Source organism: Erpetoichthys calabaricus, chromosome 15 (assembly GCF_900747795.2).
Source record: "Erpetoichthys calabaricus chromosome 15, fErpCal1.3, whole genome shotgun sequence".
Lineage (NCBI taxonomy): Eukaryota > Metazoa > Chordata > Cladistia > Polypteriformes > Polypteridae > Erpetoichthys > Erpetoichthys calabaricus.
In genome coordinates this window covers 75,638,350-75,656,557 of record NC_041408.2, presented here as the reverse complement: position 1 = coordinate 75,656,557, position 18,208 = coordinate 75,638,350, and the positions used below count along the sequence as shown (strand labels likewise).

Here is an 18,208-nt window from a genome sequence, read left to right as displayed (position 1 = left end):
AGCAAAGAATCTGTTTTTCAAATGATGTACTGCAATTCTTCTAGAAGTTTTAATGTCTTCTCTTTTTTTGTTTATTCGTTTGTTTTATTTTATTTGTCTGTTATTGGATGCAACTGAGAAGACAAACTTTATGTTTTCTTGTATAAAGATGACTAAATAATAATCTTAAACCTTGAAGTGGGATGCTCTTCTAGCACCACTCTCAACCCAAAATAACAACCAAAAAAGTATGACATGGAAAAGGTCATGGAGACATTAATCAACAAAGCACCTGAAACTACCAGTATAATATAAAGCCTGCTCCTTATAATCTTAGGACCAAAATTAGGGAATTGAACAAAGTAAGGAACTGGGGAAAAACAAAAAAAAAATACAAAATAATATGAAGACTGGGCTAGACAATGATGAAATCCTAACACTCTTCTTTATTTTTACAGTGTTTGGACAACAACAAAGATCTGGCCTGATCTTAAATTGCTGGCCACCCATGATGTGGGATATCACACAGCAAGTGGTTAATGTGCCTAGCAGCATTTAGTGTCATAACGCCAACAGAGTGGTAGTGATTGAGGTGTAACTGATTGCATGGTAAAATAAATGGTAAATAATAACACAAAATGTAAAATCATTTCTTAAACCCTGATGTACAGAACATGTTTTTTTCTCATCTGTGTAGTATCATCATGGTCAACATGGAGAGAAAACAGCTTTAAATAATAAATAAGTAGTCAGTTCATTTTCAGACTTCACATTTGACATGCTATACGGTTCATCAATTGCAAGAAAACGTGTATGTTATGTCTTCATTTTATGTATTTTACTTTTATAGCTAACCACTGGTGCTACAGGATTATAGCTTGGTAGCAGAGCCCAAGTTTAGTGACAAGGTTAGTAAAAAGGTAAATTAAAAGAGGGTTAATGGTATATTTGTTGCTATAAGCATATTTAAAGTCAAAAGCTGCTCTAATCTCATTATTTACTTTTACCACACAATTACCATTACACAAATATTGATAACCTTGAAAATGTGTACATAATTAATCATACATTCTGTGCTTGAACAACTCTGAGTATATAATTGTTTTATAAATGGAAGCACATGGTTTAACATCTTCTGCAAAAAGTAAGCTACATATTTTGTGAACATAACATATGAACTCATCTTAAAGTTGTTAAACATTGCTACTTGCATACCAATATGGCTAAAGCTATGACATATGAAAATCATAAACCTCAATTTGCCCTTACATTTATGCTGCATCTATAAATGGAAAAACTGTTAAACAATACATTCATTATGGCATTAACATTTTTATTTTGCAGAATACTGTACACATTACGTCATGAAAACCATTCCTTACAAAGGGAAATACAAAAATGTTGTACACCAAAAAAAAAACTAGCTTTCTGAAACCTGACATCGTTGTTCATATGCCACCTTCAACTTCTTGTTAACCAAGATGTCTCATTGAAAAAAAAAAAACAACATTCAATTCACATTTGTGGGAGGCCACAGCCTATCCCCACAGCACTGGATACAAGGCACGAAACAGTTCTGAACAGGGAGGCAGTCCAATGCAGAGCCCATATACGTACACACACACACACACACACACACTCTTACAAACACACACACACACAAAGAAAATGTAAAATCACCAATAAACCTAGCCTACACATCTCAGAGGATATGGAAAGAATACTGGAATACACAGGAGAAACACCAACTCCACACAGACTAGGCATGGAATTCAAAGCCATGTTGTTTGCTCTGTGAGACTGCAGCGCTAACCTCTGCATCACCATGCCACCCTTCACTAAGAAAACATGAGATTTAAAATTCACATGAAATAAGCTGTTGCCAGGAATGCTGCCATTAGAAAAAAGCTATGTTTATATATACCAAAGCCAAGTTCTGCACGCCAAATACAATTATGACTCATCTCAGTTTCCAATTTAAAGATTAAAAAACAACTTCATTAATGTTCACAGACCATTTTAGAACAAAATTATTCAAGCCAGGTTTCATTAAAGCATACTCTGAAAACTATGAAGTGTAATTAATCTTTTTCATCAGGAAACATATGTTTGAATTTTTTGTAGATCTTTAAGGGCTTTACTAGTTCAGTTTCAATGAGGAATATGGGTTTCTTCAGTGGGTAAGAAATTGCTAGACCTATTGTGTTTAAACTTTTTATTATTTTTAAAAAATGTTCATAAATATAGACCTTAGGTAATCAGACATTGCCTATGTTTGTATATTTCACCCATGTTTGTGTAAGTATTCTCAATGATTATTCAATTTTTCACTCACGTTTAAGAAAAATTAATGGATGAGTGCACAATGCATATATGTAAAGAGATGTTGGTAATTTTTTCATGTTACTTATTCTACCGTAAAGTGCACCTACATTGTTAGATTGCTCATAAACATAATAAATACCAAAACAGTCATATTGGACCGATTTGATTTCATGAAGATTGTTATACAGGTATTTTTTTTTTTTGGATCATAAAATAGACTTGCAGCAGTGAGCAGTAAAATACTGTTATAATTGTATGAAAAATCTGCATCACTTAAAAAACAGCACATTCAAAGTGTGTTTAATCTACAGAAACATATTTTTAAGTTTACTTTTACATTTGAAATAGTGAGCTTACATCAATGAGTCCTTTGAACAGCTCTCTGAATGCACTTGTTTTATGCTCTGATCTTAAACATCATAGACAGAATGCTGCATTCTCTTCTAAGTAGAATAGTCTCCCCCTTTCTGAACAGGAATGTTATCCATTGAGCAGCATATCCCTTGGAATTTCTTAGCTTTTTCCAGAAATGTAGACACAGAAGCCATCAATAGCATGCTTTGCATATTTTAAGATTATTAGACCATGAACCTATTTAATGAAACTTAGTTCCTGGAATTAACCCATACATCCATGAACTTGTTGTAGGCATCTTGTACTATGAGCTAGGAAACATGTGAGCATAAATTGCAACTCTTAGATAAACAGCAATATATAAAAAGTTAGAAACATTTTTTTCTGTATCAAAATGTGGTATAAAAATCTTAACACATGTTCTCATAAACAAGATAACTAAATTAATCTGTCACTGCAACATTTTTGAGTTCCTGAGAGAAAAAGAAAAATTGGCTTTATCCCTTTGAGAATAATACTGTTCAGTTAAATTAAGTGCATGATATGCCATACTAAAATTGTTTAAAACAAAGGAAAGATATGTTAATTACTCAGCTATTTAAACAGAATTGCATTACAATAAAATTCTGAACAAACTGGGGCACAATTTCATTACAATAAAAAACTATTGTATATTTATAACATTGAACACTTCTAAGATAAAAAAGAAAAAAAAAAGTATTACTAATATTCCTGCTGCTTATAGGCAGACATAATCACTGTTAGAATACATTATTTTATCTCTAAATAATTCCTTTAAGTTTTTTTTTTCATTTGTTTTTCTGGTTTCAATATAATTTGGGAGTTTTTCTTGGAAAAACTTGGTTATAGCTTAGGCCAGATCATTACTTTTAAGTGGCCTGAGTGTTTTCCCTGTGTTTGAAAGGAGAAGTGATCATCTCCTGTATCTTTCTTTAATCAGATTGATTGGGTAAACTAGAGAATATAACAGGCTTGCATCCATTTAGAATGCAGTAGCTTGCTCCACTCTAAATTTTCTAATTTATCTATACTGTATTTAAAAAATACTACAATGGCTTGTTGAGCACTACTTTTTGTTATGTTAATATGGAAGGCAACCTGAATTCTGACTGCCATTAGAATTCTAGAAACCAGTAACAGCACATGTCTGGGAATGAGTAGTTATTCCTTATATTTTAGGGAATATTGTTAAAATCTTCCTTTGAGTGTTGGTAAAATATTCCATCAAAGTAGGTTGAAATATGTCACTAATATGTTTTAAACTTATTTATTTACTTAGGTAAAAGTTTTCTAGTCAATCGTCATATAGCAATAACACTTTGCATAACAACAAGCAACTTTCAGTGTACTACAATAATATTAGTTGTGCATAAGAACATAAGAAATTTGACTAAGTCCATCAAGTTCGTTTGTTTAGCTAATAGCTATGCTCTCCCAATAGTTCAATCGTATACTTCTTAATGATTGTCAAGGTTTCTTTTTCAAATACATATCTCAAAAGCTCATTTCAGATTCTTATAACTCTTTGCCTAAAGAAGTGCTTTCTGGCACTTAATTTCCACTGGTATCCTTGAATATATGACTCACCAGTAAGCTGAAAGAATTCTGCTATATCTACTTTATCAATGCCTTTCAGAATTCTGTCAGCTTGGATTTTGTCCTCACGCAGTCTCTTCTCTTTAAATGAAACTAAACTCATTTAATTATATGAGTCTGTCAGAGTATGTGTCTTGAAGTCCTGGGATGCACTTGGTTGCTTTCCTCAGCAAAGCTTCTTCTGCACATTGATGAAAATATTGTGACAACATAAACTCCTAAATCTTTTCAGAGGTTGTTTCCTGTAGGACAGTGTCTCCGTTCTTGTATATACAACTGACATTACTTTTTCCCATGTGTAACACTTTGCACTTTTGTATATGAAACTGCATTTCCCAAATGTTTGCCTACTTCTGAAGCTTGTCAAAGTCTTTTTGAATTGCTTTTTCTGCTTCCTTGGTTTCTGCCATTTCTCCTATTTTAGTATCATCTGCAAATTTCACAGGTTTACTTAATATAATGAAAGCAATGTTATTAATATAAATCAGAAAAAATAATGATCAGTAGACAGACCCCTGAGAGACTCCACTGATGACCTCACTCCATTCTCCTCTTATCTGTACTCTTTGTTCCCTGCCGGTTATGGAGATCCTGTTTTGTAGGTTACTGCTGATGTTTACAGCTTCTAGTTCTAGAATGAATCTTCAGTGTGAGACTGTGTCAAAATCTTTTTGAAAGTTAAGTAAACTATGTTGTATGCTTTGCTTTTGTCAACTAGTACAGTTGCCTATTAAAAAAAATCAAAACGATTGGTTTGGCAAGAGCTTCTTCTCAAAAAATCCATGCTGGCTGTTTCTTAGTATGTTATTTACATATGAGAATTTTTCTAATGTATTTCTTATTAAAGTATCCATACTTTTGCATTGCACAGAAGTAATGCTTATTGGTCTGTAACTACCTCAATTCACTTTGTCATCCTTCTCAAGTTGTACAAGTAATTTACATAATCGCCTGTATAAAAAAATGTTTTTTCATTATATTTATAAATTCAATTTATATCAATTCACACTGATTACAAATCAAAGAATTCAGCTCAAATTAAGTGAAAAAATATTCACTGATGAATATTTTTCTCATGATTTGTGTGCGTATTTTGTTTCTGCTCTAAGTTCTTTTTCTGTTAATGTGGCTGCATGTCCATAGATCAAGGAAACTGAGTTAGAGTCTTGATACAAAGATAATCTACATGAAGTTTATGATGTTTCCCTATATCTCAATGACATTTCTCTGGAAAGCATTTTTTCTGTATTTCAAAGACTTACTGGTTGGGTTAATTGCTGATAATGAGTGGTGTATATGTGCGTGATATGGACCAAACTGCAACTGTAGGCAATTCTTGACTCCAGTGCATCACCATCAGTATAACCTCTAGCACTCTCTGACCATAAAACAGATTAAGTGAGTTCAGTAGATTCATGCTTATTTTCATTTAAAGTAGATAATCAGGTTTAAATAGATCATTAGGTTTTGAGTGGAAATCACAACAACAACAAAAAAATGCAAAAGTAAATACTGAAGCAGCTTTGAAGGCAGCAAGGTAAATGACACCAGAAATGCTGGCAGGACTATAACAACATCAGAAAACCTGATGAGCTTCTCACACACAGCAGTTATCACAGGTGTATCAAGAATGGTTCAGTAGCAAAATAAATATCCAGCAGATAGTGGTCCTGTTGTCTGAAAAAGACTGCTGATACATGGAGTCAATGGAGATTGATACTGCATATACAAATTAACAAAGAGGATACAGTCATCTAAAACCTGTATACAACCGATGTTCCAAAAATCGTATCTTAGAATGCAAAAAAAAAATCATCATTCCTATTACCATGGATGTGTGGAGACACACTGCTACCTGAAGACAGAAACCATATAACAAAGCACCTTGAGCATGGGAAAGGTGCTATTATATTATTATTATTATTGGTTTGGATTGGTACCTGCCTTGCGCCCTGTGTTGGCTGGGATTGGCTCCAGCTGACCCCCGTGACCCTGTATTCACATTCAGCAGGTTGGTAAATGGATGGATGGATGGATTATTATTATTATAAAACAGATGGGTTACTAATAACAAAGTTTGTTTCTTTGTTGATAAATACAACAGTATATTTTGAATACAAGTGACAAAGTTACCTGTCAGATCAAACAGGATAAGGGTATTCAGGTAGATAGAGCAGAAACTAGTAACTCATTTAACACATAATTAGGACAATTAATAGCATAAGAATTTAACACAAAATACACACTGAGACTTGTCTATGTAATGGTTAATTTTGAATGTCTAAACTGTACTCAAGGGAAAGGAACCTATTGTTTCTATGCATTCTGTGTCAAGAACAATCTTATTAAGAACTGGAGTGACTGTACTTTTTAAATCACAGGTGACTAAAACTGAATGGAGGCATAGAACAATTTGGCCAAAAGCAAAACACAAGGACAAGATGATGACTTGAACAAAATAACAGACGCAGGGTGAAAGAAGCAAGTAGTCTTTTAATTTTAAAATTAGCTTAGGTATTAACTCAGGAAAAAACTGTCAAGCACCTGCTAGGGTGAGAAGAAGGAGATGAAATTAAGACTCTCTGCACAGTGTGGAGAAAATGTGATTGCTATATTTAACAGTAGATACAATCTGTTTAGTTCTGGAAGTAATAAAGGAAGTTATTACACAGTTTAGTAAAAATGGTAAATGGAATGTAGTGACCATGCCATTGTGGAGAGCAGATATCCAGGGTTTCCCAGAAAAAAAGAAAACTATGCTAAGAGTTGTACATTATTTTTATCTATAAGAGAACATTATGTTTTTTAATGACAGGGCCTCTTTAAAATAGGGTTTGGCCTGTGAGGCTATAAAGAATTACTCCAGTAATGCCCAAAATGTTTATTAGAAGTACATTGACACTCATGGTGAACTGCTTATAATATTCATAGAAAATTGGGCTAAGACTGTCTAACAGCACAATGGATGTCTTTTGGAAAGGATTGCTCAATACAAAGATTACAGTTTTTTTAAGATTAAACTGATAAAATGTGATAACGGTAAGACTTCAGACACTAGACTTAGTGCTACTGCCTCACAGCTCATGCAGGCTAGGTACAAAACCCCAAACTTTCTGCATGGGGGATATACCACTTTTCAGTTTCATTATGTTTTTTTTTTCAAGTGTTTCTAAACTGGTCTGATGTCAGTGAAAAATATATGTGAATATGGGTGGCAGTTTACTTTCATTCACAATTGGTTACCACCATACTTTAGATGCGAAACTGAATTCAAAAATTGAATTATGTGAGCATATTAATGTATAGCTCAATACATTTAAAATATTTTTTAAATTAACTGATGTTTGGTCTTAGCAGTCTCTCACTTTCTGAGCATTAGGAATGGAATGATACATCTCACTACTTGTTCCTTTACTTTTAATAACCAATAGCTTTTTGTTTCCATTTTTAACAAATTTCTTAGTTTCAAATCTTGTCTATGCGTGTTGGATAATCCGAAATATTTGACAGGTCAAGCTCCATGGATGCTTTGCAGGATCCTTTAAAAGATTTTCATTTAAATCATATTTCTCTCCATCTGTTTTTACAAACCCACTGCTCATTCTTGCATCTTTAATAAAACAAAAAATTTATTTTTCAATTTTTTAATTTTAGTGCAAAACCTTTAATTTCAATTTTTATTTTATAAAAGGTGCTATAGCAAATAAAACTAACCAAAAGGGTCAGGTTTACTGGGTTTTTAATACTTTTTTTAAATAAGAATTGTTCTTCCTTTTGTAATAAGATGGACAGTATTCTGTAAAGTATAGGAAAATCTTAAGGGAATATTATCATGCATTCTACATTTTTGTTACGGATTGTTCACATTTTGATAGAAATGCTTCTTTGTTCAAAGGTTTAATGTCAGACACATTAAAAAGAAAAATGCATCTGTTAGTAAAGTCTAAGTCATACAGAAGCAGCAAAATTGTATATAAAGATTAATTGATAAGAATACTCCCCAGTAGGGCAACTGAACTTCCACAAGTATAGAGATACTTGAAGGTGCAACAGAAAGTTCTATCTTGGTTCCCAAGGAGTAAATAAAAGGTCAAATATTGGCTAAAGTGACCCCTTTAAAGGGGCTTAAAGCTGCTTCTCTATGTAAGAGGATAACTGAATAAAAAGTAAGGAGGAAAGAGAGATTAACACTCAATTGGCAGACAGGCCAGGGTGTAGAAGGAGAAAGACGGGGATGATAGTTAAAGAGACTGCTAGATTTGTTATTATGTTGATAAAGATGTGAGCCACCCTACCAGGCAGACAACATGCAAGACCTATGTGTTTAATCCAGTGGGGCAGCTGATAGATTACATCTTCTTTATTCTATACTTTGTGTTGTTCTCTGTGTCCTTCCTTTGTTGCAGTCATTTTTTAATAAAGGTACATGATATTCCCATTTCTTGTACACTGTCTACTACATTTCTGTCAAATTACACTGTTTATAAAAAGTGTATTTCCATTAGTTTTGGAAAATAATATTTAACTTGGAGCCACACTGTACATACTGGAAAGGCTAACATCATCATCTAATCACAATTCTATTAGAAGATGACAAAAAGTTAACCAATGTAACACAATTTTTAAGAATCATGGTGCTGTTTGAATGCTTTTCAATTAATGGTAAAACATTTTTCTTGACAAGTAGAACTCTCTACAGTTCTACTTTTAATCAGATCAAAATAGTTTCTTATCAAGTTTTATAGAAAAAAACACTTAATGGGCGGCACAGTGGCGCAGTGGGTAGCGCTGCTGCCTCGCAGTTAGGAGACCCGGGTTTGCTTCCTGGGTCCTCCCTGCGTGGAGTTTGCATGTTCTCCCTGTGTCTGCGTGGGTTTCCTCCGGGTGCTCTGGTTTCCTCCCACAGACCAAAGACATGCAGGTTAGGTGCAGTGGCGATTCTAAATTGTCCCTAGTGTGTGCTTGGTTTGTGGGTGTGTGTGCGCGCCCTGCCCAGGGTTTGTTTCCTGCCTTGCGCCCTGTGTTGGCTGGGATTGGCTCCAGCAGACCCCCGTGACCCTGTAGTTAGGATGTAGTGGGTTAGATAATGGATGGATGGATGGAAAAACACTTAATGTATAAAACTGGACCTTTACATGAGGACTTTAACAAATAATAAGACATAACAACATCACACAGAAATAGGCAATCATTTTTCTGTAATAAGTAGGGTATACTCCTTAAGAAGTGAATGTTTTTGGCAGTCTACTGAAATGGTTTCATTAAGATGCACTTACAGTCTCCAGCTCTGGGCACTATAGTGGCTGCAGTTTTTTTTTAACCCTTTTCTTAATTATTGACCAGTTTTTGCTGCTGATCAACTTTTTTTCCATTTATTTTAATTGACTTGTTTTTTAAGATTCAGTCCTCTGAATGACTTCATTTCTTCATTAAACGGCACCCCAACAAAAATGAAATGTGAAGTGAGTGAACAGATGACCAGATAAGTCTGCACCTCAAACTCCAACCAATTTCATTTCAACTAGTTTCTTAATTAGAAGCCAAATCTTGTTGTTAATTAAACTTTTTATTTAATTCTAAGACTTGCTTGTGCTCTGAGTCTGTGACAGCAGATATTTCCATAACTGTTGATTTTCATTTTTCTAAGAACACCATGAAATGTTTTGTGGACCTGAGCAGATGAACATTACTGAGACCTTCACTTTTCTATATTTTCAGATATTGAATGATGGTCATGTGTCACCTCATTTTTTTTTATCTTGTTATTGTTTGGTCCAATAATTAAGAAAAAGGGAAAAAAGTAAGGGATCTGAGTCTTAAATAGAATGCCAATTAAAATTAAGGCAAAAGAAGTTAAATTGTAGCAAAAACTGGTCACTCATTAACAAAAGGGTTAGATTAAAAACATGCTGCCACAACGGTGCTCCAGGACTGGAGATGGAGACCCCTGGTTTATGGGATGTCAGAGGAAATCCGTAATAACAGACAGGTATTGGATTTAAAACCAGAAGCAAATAAACTGTGGAGTGAGACTTTACTTAAAGGAATTTTTAAAATTCTACATGACAAAAGATTTGATAAATGTATTCAGAGTGAGTGATAATTCCTCATCAGATGGATTGCTGCTTCACTCATTATACACTTTACTGTTCTCAGTATCTTTAGTATTTTTTAATATTTGTGTTTTTTGGTATTAATCTTAGTAGCAACTTTGTCTTATACTATATTTGCAAAAACTTACCTTTGGATTTAATCTTTACATTCATACTGATTTGACAGTGGTCTTAGTTTAATGTTGCCATGCTTATTTCCAGGGAATGCAGACTATACCTGACATCCTTCTGCCAAGCTATTCTTTATTAAACCTCTTTAACCCAACTGAGGGCTGCATGGGAAGACTGTAAAAGTAAAAAGAGTGCACCCGGAGAAAACCACATGTAGACTTGGGAACAATGTACAAAACGGTCACAGACAGCCTCTGAGTCAGGATTCAAACAGTGTATTATAAAGACATGAGGCAGTAGTGCTAACAAGTATGTTATATATGTGTGTTGGGTACCTTTGCATATTGGGTTAACTCCGGTCCAGCTGCCATTTTCTTGACATACTCTGGTACTTGGGCCAATTAACTTGTAACCTTGATTGCAGAAAAAGTGTATTTCATGGTCAACAAAGTTCTTTGACCCATATTTCACTCCATTCTGTGGAGCTTCCAGTGAGGGGCATGTAACTACTATAAACAGAAAATACAAAGAGAATATCAAAATGTGTACAGAAGTTGCATTCACCACATTTTAGAGAATAGTTCTACCCAAAAGAGTTCATTCAAGAAGACATGTATCACATCTAGATGACAGTAAAATGAAAGACAATAGGATGTTCACTGTTTGTACTAAAGGAATATATATTTGTAGCATATATTGAATTTATATGTTTGAGCCATTTAGGAAAACAGAGTACACTGGAAGAAAAAAAGATGTAGAAAAGTTAACTTTCTGATTGCAAAAAAAAATTTACATAAAATAATCTACTATATGCTACTTTGAACTGCTCCTTAGACATAGTACAGGATTAGATGGAAATTCAAGAAGGACTGGCATGTTTTCAAACTGAACAATAAATAAAACATACGCCGCATGTTTCCAGTTGTTGTCAACAGACATTTTTTATCTAACAAATATTCCTTTGTGACTTTTTATATTTTGGATCTAGACAGACCTTTAAGGATTGTTCCATTTAGTGGTCATTATGAAATATGAGTATGCATATTTAATATAGTGGTGCTCAATGTATTTTTTGTTGTTTTGTTTCATAAGCAGCCTAAATGTATTCAACAAGTGCAAGAAGCAAAAAACCAAGCACAGTCTTTCTAAGATTAGCCTTCAAAGCTGTTGATATTCATGATCGGTGCATTTCAAATAAGTGTTAGTTCACCTGTGTGCATTTTCAACTTCAATGTCTCCATTACCATTGAAAGACTACGTATATTACCTTTTTTCATCTCCACACAGTTTTATTAAATTGTAATTTTGGCTATATTAGACATCCCTCTTATGCAATGATGATTTAATCCTGTCTGTTGTTCCACAAGCAATCTTAAATTAAGGCAGTATAATACTATGCACGTGTAATAGATGTTTTCAATCAATAGATTTTTATAACATCCATGCAATGAATGTGAATATGAATATAAAATGGTGTGCAAAAGGCAGGAAACAAATGAACACTTCATTGATGCTTTCTAAGTATTATTAAGACCAAAAGCAGCCTTTTGTAGGGCCTTGCTACATAACAGTATATGACTAATATATACATTTCTGCAGTACCTAAACTAAATAATTACTGAGATAGAGTCCAACATTCTGTGACCCAGTATTGCAATATGCAGGTTTAGAAAATGGATGGATTTATGTATGTAGGAATATGTTTAACAGAAAACCTAATCAGCTGTCAACTTAGTAATCAATTAAAAATATATCTTTGCTACAGACATTATCATGTTGATGACACTGCATTTGTATAAACAGCAAATGAGCATTTTTGGGATGGCATTCACCTTTAATGACTGCTGACACCTTCTCTGAGCATTCATTTAGTGGGGCTTATAAAATAGCTCATGTCACACTTAGTTTACCTTTCTTCTGAACTTAGAGCTTTCCACAAGATATTCAACTGATTATGAAAACTTTAAAAAGACATGTCAATCTCTGGTTAATAAGAGTATCTAAAATTGATGTTATATTACACATGTAAAAATGTATGGTTTACTTTTGAAAAGCTGTGATTTTAAAACTTTGTGATGAATTTTATTATAGACCTTTGACACATACACATTAGCATACTGTATATATATTTTTTGTATAGATTACATATATAAAATCTCTCACCTGTATTTACATCTCCAGATGATGATTTGGACACTGAATTCTGAAGGGCTGTCAGCTTGGATTTCATAATACGAAGTCCCTCTGTAAATCTAGTTTCCTGCCCTTTCAACAGTTTTTCCATTTGGCGGAGCACAGTCATAATATGTTGTCTGTCCAAGCAACTCTGTCCAAAAACAACATTGGGGATTTTATTACAGTTTTTCTTTAGCTCTTTCAGCCAAAGCAGCTCTTTGGATGGTTTGCTCTTTTTATGGAATCTTCGAAATCCTATCTACTTCTTCTTCTACAAATCTTTTCTCAGCTAATTATCTACATAGAATAATTGTATTGATAATGGTCGTATCTATTACTTAGTGGTGCTGCAAACTCTTTCTAAGCTGTCTCAAACTTCCACAAACTGCTACAACAACTACAAAAATATTCAATTGTCTTCCTCCAAGCCATCCTTGATGGAATGCAAATGAGCTTGTGGGATATAATAAAGGAGACTGCATACTGCAGCTGCTGTAAAGCTGTTAAACAGATGCTACCAGATAACCATCCAAAGGCATTTTGTGTGTATTGGAAGGCACCAGTGCAGAATCCCCATTAAAATTTATCTTTAAAGCATCCTTTTTAATAGGTGAGATATTGAAATAATAAAACTTTTGGACAAAGTATACCCCTACAAATATGTTTTGTTACTGTGCATAAAAATGACAGTATCAAACTGCACAGCATGTTTAAAACTACATTTTCAAAGCTTATAGACTGAACATCTGTCAACCATTGATGATAATATGAAGTTACGAATGCCATGCATCTAATGTATTATTCATGTCCTAAATCCTTAAATAAACTCTGAAATCAAAAGCTGCTGCTATATACATTGTTATAAGAAGGATCATGTTTAATAAACCACTAGTCACTGAAATTACCTGTTAGTAGCTAACACTACATAATAATAAAGTAACTGTCAAAAGGAAAAATTTGCCAAAACATTATCGGTAATTACATTATTTGATAATGGCTTTAATATTAAAGAAAAGGGAATATGCATTATTAAATAAAAATAAATAGCTTCTATAATGAATAGAACTACTTTTAAATGTATGATGATACTCTTTGCTTTAAGACAGTAATTATATCTTTCTAAATACTAGCAACACTCCAATTGCCCATCAGCATTCCAAACACTTGTAGGGCAGGTTAACCGCTGTCTTAGTCCAGTGTAAATGACATAGACTGTGTAAGTCTTATGTTTTGCCCTTGGTTCAGGGTAAGTCTATATCTTGCACCCACAATGCAGCAATAGATCCTGGTTTTCTCGACATAGGAGCAGTATTAAATGGGTTTATAAATTGGTTGGGTGAATGATATTAATATTAATAATGAAAACTATCAAATAAATGGAAACAAACTGCAAACAAAAAATGGTTCTGCTTATGTTTTAATCCATTGCATATTTGTCCTAGGAATTTGTTTTACCAAATATAAAAGCAAATTGCTTTGAACTATCTTTGTAATCACTATTGTTGAATATGTCTAAGGGAGTTAAATTAAAACTATAGTCACAGATTGAAATAGCATCCCTGGTTCAGTCTGGGACCCAGCACAAGTCACTTACTGAAACATTAATTTCCTTAAGTTCTATCAATATATATTATTAGCCATACATGTAAATTGTCTACATAAGAAGTAAAAAACATCGTTTTGTTCCTAAATTCTTAACAAATTTTGTAAAGCCTTCAAAAAAAATGTGCAAATAAATATGTAAATGGTACACACACAATGTGAAGTGTTTTTATACATTATACTTAAAATATGAATGAAAACTACATAAGGGCATTATTAAATAAACAAAGAATTATTTCACTCAAAAGAATTTTTCACTCAAATTAAAGTCTATTCAAAATTGAATAAAAAATAATAGACCTAAGGTATGTTACTTAATAAATTAAAGAAGAAAAAGTACAATATCCTAAAACATCTTAATGATATTTGAGGCTTAAACATGATCTTTCACATTTTTTTTTTGTTCTTTATTTTGCCTTATACAGTTTCTTGTATTAGGAATTTGTTAGTTTTCGCATACCCCTTGGGGTCAGAGCATAGGGTTAGCCATTGTACAGCACCCCTGGAGCAATTACAGGTTAAGGGTCTTGCTCAAGGGCCCAGCAGAGTAGGATCTCTTTTGGCAGTGATGGGGGATTCAAACCGGCAACCTTCTGGATACCAGCACAGATCCTTAGCCTCAGAGCCATCACTCCGCCCGCACTCAGCCATCACTTTATTGTAACAAAAGAGTATAATAGAGTATAATAAGCCTAATTATATGTTTTACGAGATGTTAGGATTTAACTGTAAAATAGATATGTTCATTAATAAGAGATTAATATCTAAGCTTTAGTAGTTCAACATAGTTTACAAATGCATAAGGCTCTTACAATCACTTTATTTGAACACTCACAACTCTGACAACATCATTATGAAACAGTAAATATTTATTTTAATAGTATATTTTAATCAGGCATTATTCATCTAAAGTAGTACATTCTTTTGAAAGTTAAAACAAAGAATAAGCATAATGATAAATTGAGAACTAATTTCCTCATGGTCACATGCAAAGTCAACTTACATAAGAAATAAAGTATAGTTAACTTTGTACATCAAAATTGTTATTAATGCATATTTCTGCAATGTTCATTCAAAAACTATCTGACTGAAAATATACACCACTTCTACAAACAGTGCAAGACTGTTTCCTGCACAGTGCTCTATTGTACTGGAACTGGAAAAGTACCTAGAAAAAGAGAGAAAAAAGAACCTGATTTAAATCACTGTAAAAGTATCATTTACTCATCTGCCTCAGTGACATAGTGGCAGAGTGGTTAGCGCTGCTGCCTCATATATCCAGCAATCCCTGTGTATTCAATGGCTGATCACAATCTGTTTGGGTTTGTGGGGAAGGAGTTTCTCTGGATACTTTAGATTTGTACCCACATTCCAAATATATATTTACTGGATTAATTGGCAACTCCACAGCTTATCCCATGTAAGTATGGGTTTGGGTGTATCCATGCGTGTGCCCTTCAATAGTTGAGTGCTCCCTACATGGTTGGTTGCTGCTTTGTGGCTAGTACTTTTGGCATATGTTAAAGCTCTTTGTGGTCCTGAATCTAAAGATGTTTTGTGGATGTTATGATTTTACTTCAACCGTAGTTTATTTTTTCCGACTGCTAAAATCAATGAGTTTTAGAAACTAACTTTGGATTGCATATGCCTGACATATGAACAATTACATTTTTTACTATTGTTGCCAGCAGTACCTTCCATTACCCTTACACAGCAAGCATGATTATTATTTTCTGCTTTCTCTTATTTACTGCAATGAGAGACTATTTTTTACCAAATAAAATCACTTTTTGTTACTTAAGAGTAAAATAAGTTAAAATGTCACACTTCAGCAAAAACAAATCTATTCAGTTAAAAAAACGACTTATATGCAAACTTTAAAAACAAATTAAAACAATACAAAAAATATTACATCAGAAATCCTATGCCTGAGAGCTGTTTGTGTGAAGCTTTTTTCTGCTGCCATTCCAATGATGCGCATGCCAGACTAACTGCCCCAGTATGAGTGTGTGAGTGTGGGGGAGTGTGTGCCCTGCAATGGCCGGCATCCTGCTGCACCTTAGGCTCTGATTCTCTGCAACCAGTAACTGGACAAGGTGGGTGGAGAATGCATGGATGGCTATACCAAGCACCATTGCTATCATATTTCAAAACTTGCCATTATTTTAAGTATTCCAAGTACAATTTAACATACACTTTACAATTGATTGTGTATTATTGGCAAATCCGTTTTTTATAGTATCTTTCCACGCATTTTCTGATCCAGCTTTTTTATACGAAACGTGACATGAGCGTTGGTTGAGCCAAATGTTGATAAATCGATTAAAACACAGTGAAGCAAAACTGCCTGAACTTAAAGAAACCTTAACAGCATAACCTACATGATTTTAAGATAAACTTGAAGCCATAGAAACGGCTATGCATGTTTAGCATATTCCAGGACTTGGCATTATTGTTTGTATTCCAAGTGCAGTTTAACATACACTTTACACTTGACTGTGCATTATTGGTGAATCAGTATTTTATAGTATCTCCACGCATTTGCTGATCCATCTTTTCATATGAAACGTGACATGAGTGTTGGTTGAGCCAAATGACGATAAATCGATTGGAACAGTGTTGCAAAACTGCCTGAACTTAAAAAAAATCTTAACGAAACCAACATACACTTGAATCTACGGTTGCATGTTGATATCTGATGCGTGTATCCAGCCCTATGCAGTAATACTCAACTTCATCAGTGCTTACAGTACGTCGCCAGTGTTGTTCAGCAGCTCAGAATGCGCGGTACTGTTTTCCGCACATAATGAGTTACAACAAACCTGGCGGTTACTACTGGCGTGCATGTACCGCCAAATCCTTTGTGTAAACGTATTAAAGAAGATACAATTAGCAGACTGGATATTTGGCAAATCTGGCTTTCAAATTGGACCCTCTGCCGGGTTCGGCTATTATTCGGGTACCTTTGACGGTCAAGTGAAAGGCTTCGCAGCCCGGTGTGGCACTTGTTCGTGGAGAGAATACGGTAAGCTGCAGGTAAGAGGACAGGGAATACACGTACCTGCGTTCCGCCAGCGTGGATGACCAGCAAACACAGTACCAGCAGTAGGTAGAGGCGATGAAATCCTGCGGTCATGTTTGTAAACCACGCGAAACGATGATAGAGGACCTAGATGTAACGAGCGCCAATGTCCAGTTAACGTGCCCGATGCGAGTCTGTCGGCCACGAGTGCGCGCTTGTTCACTGCGGCTCCTTGCTCTCAAACGCGGTACATCAAAATCGCGATGCTCGTCGACTTCTACTTCGTCCCACTCCGCTGTCGCTTAACTCCGCCGTCTTCTGAACTGTTACCGAAAACTTTGGGGAACTGGGAGAATGACTGGTGTAGTCCCTCCCACAGAATAGTAGTGAGTGTAGTGGTCAATTCCGAATAGTTTTCTCTGTCTGTGTAACTCAATTGCTCGGTGACAGCGTGCGCTGGCCGGACAGCTCGATTTGCGATGTGTGAAAAATCTCGTCCTGATATTTAGTTACAACCACATTTTCATTTAGCGATGTATAGATGAAGAGAACAAACTTCGGCTTTGCAGTATAGAAGTTAAAGTAAAAAAAAAATCAATGCCTTAAATTGTAAGTATTTCTGAATATCTATGGTTATCAATAACAAAAATGTCAGTGCTCAGCGACACAGAATTGGATTACCAGTGATTCTTAACCTTTTTTTGAGTCAGGACTCCTTTAAGAATCTGATGAAAGCTATGGACCCCTTCCCCAGAAATATTCACATAAACCCAACTTTGCATGCAATGAATATAATGTACAGTACTTTATTTATCGAGATTTGATTGTCTCGTACATATATGACATACACCAAGTATTATTAAACTTTAAAGTAAACAATCTAAAACACTCCTTTTTATGTAAAAAGTAT

At 34.4% G+C, this 18,208-nt stretch overlaps 1 protein-coding gene across 1 annotated transcript in view; it reads right to left on the bottom strand.

Annotated features, from left to right (window-relative positions):
• LOC114666075 (fibulin-7) overlaps positions 1–17,671 on the bottom strand; it is a 43,010-nt gene extending 25,339 nt beyond the window's left edge. Inside the window, exons 1-3 of the mRNA XM_028820813.2 lie at positions 17,338–17,671; positions 12,663–12,825; positions 10,835–11,008 (exon numbers count right to left, since the gene is read on the bottom strand). Coding sequence (XP_028676646.1) covers positions 10,835–11,008; positions 12,663–12,825; positions 17,338–17,412 — 412 coding nt within the window. The 5' untranslated portion in view covers positions 17,413–17,671. The remainder of the gene's footprint in view (positions 1–10,834; positions 11,009–12,662; positions 12,826–17,337) is intronic.
• Positions 17,672–18,208: the final 537 nt, after the last annotated feature.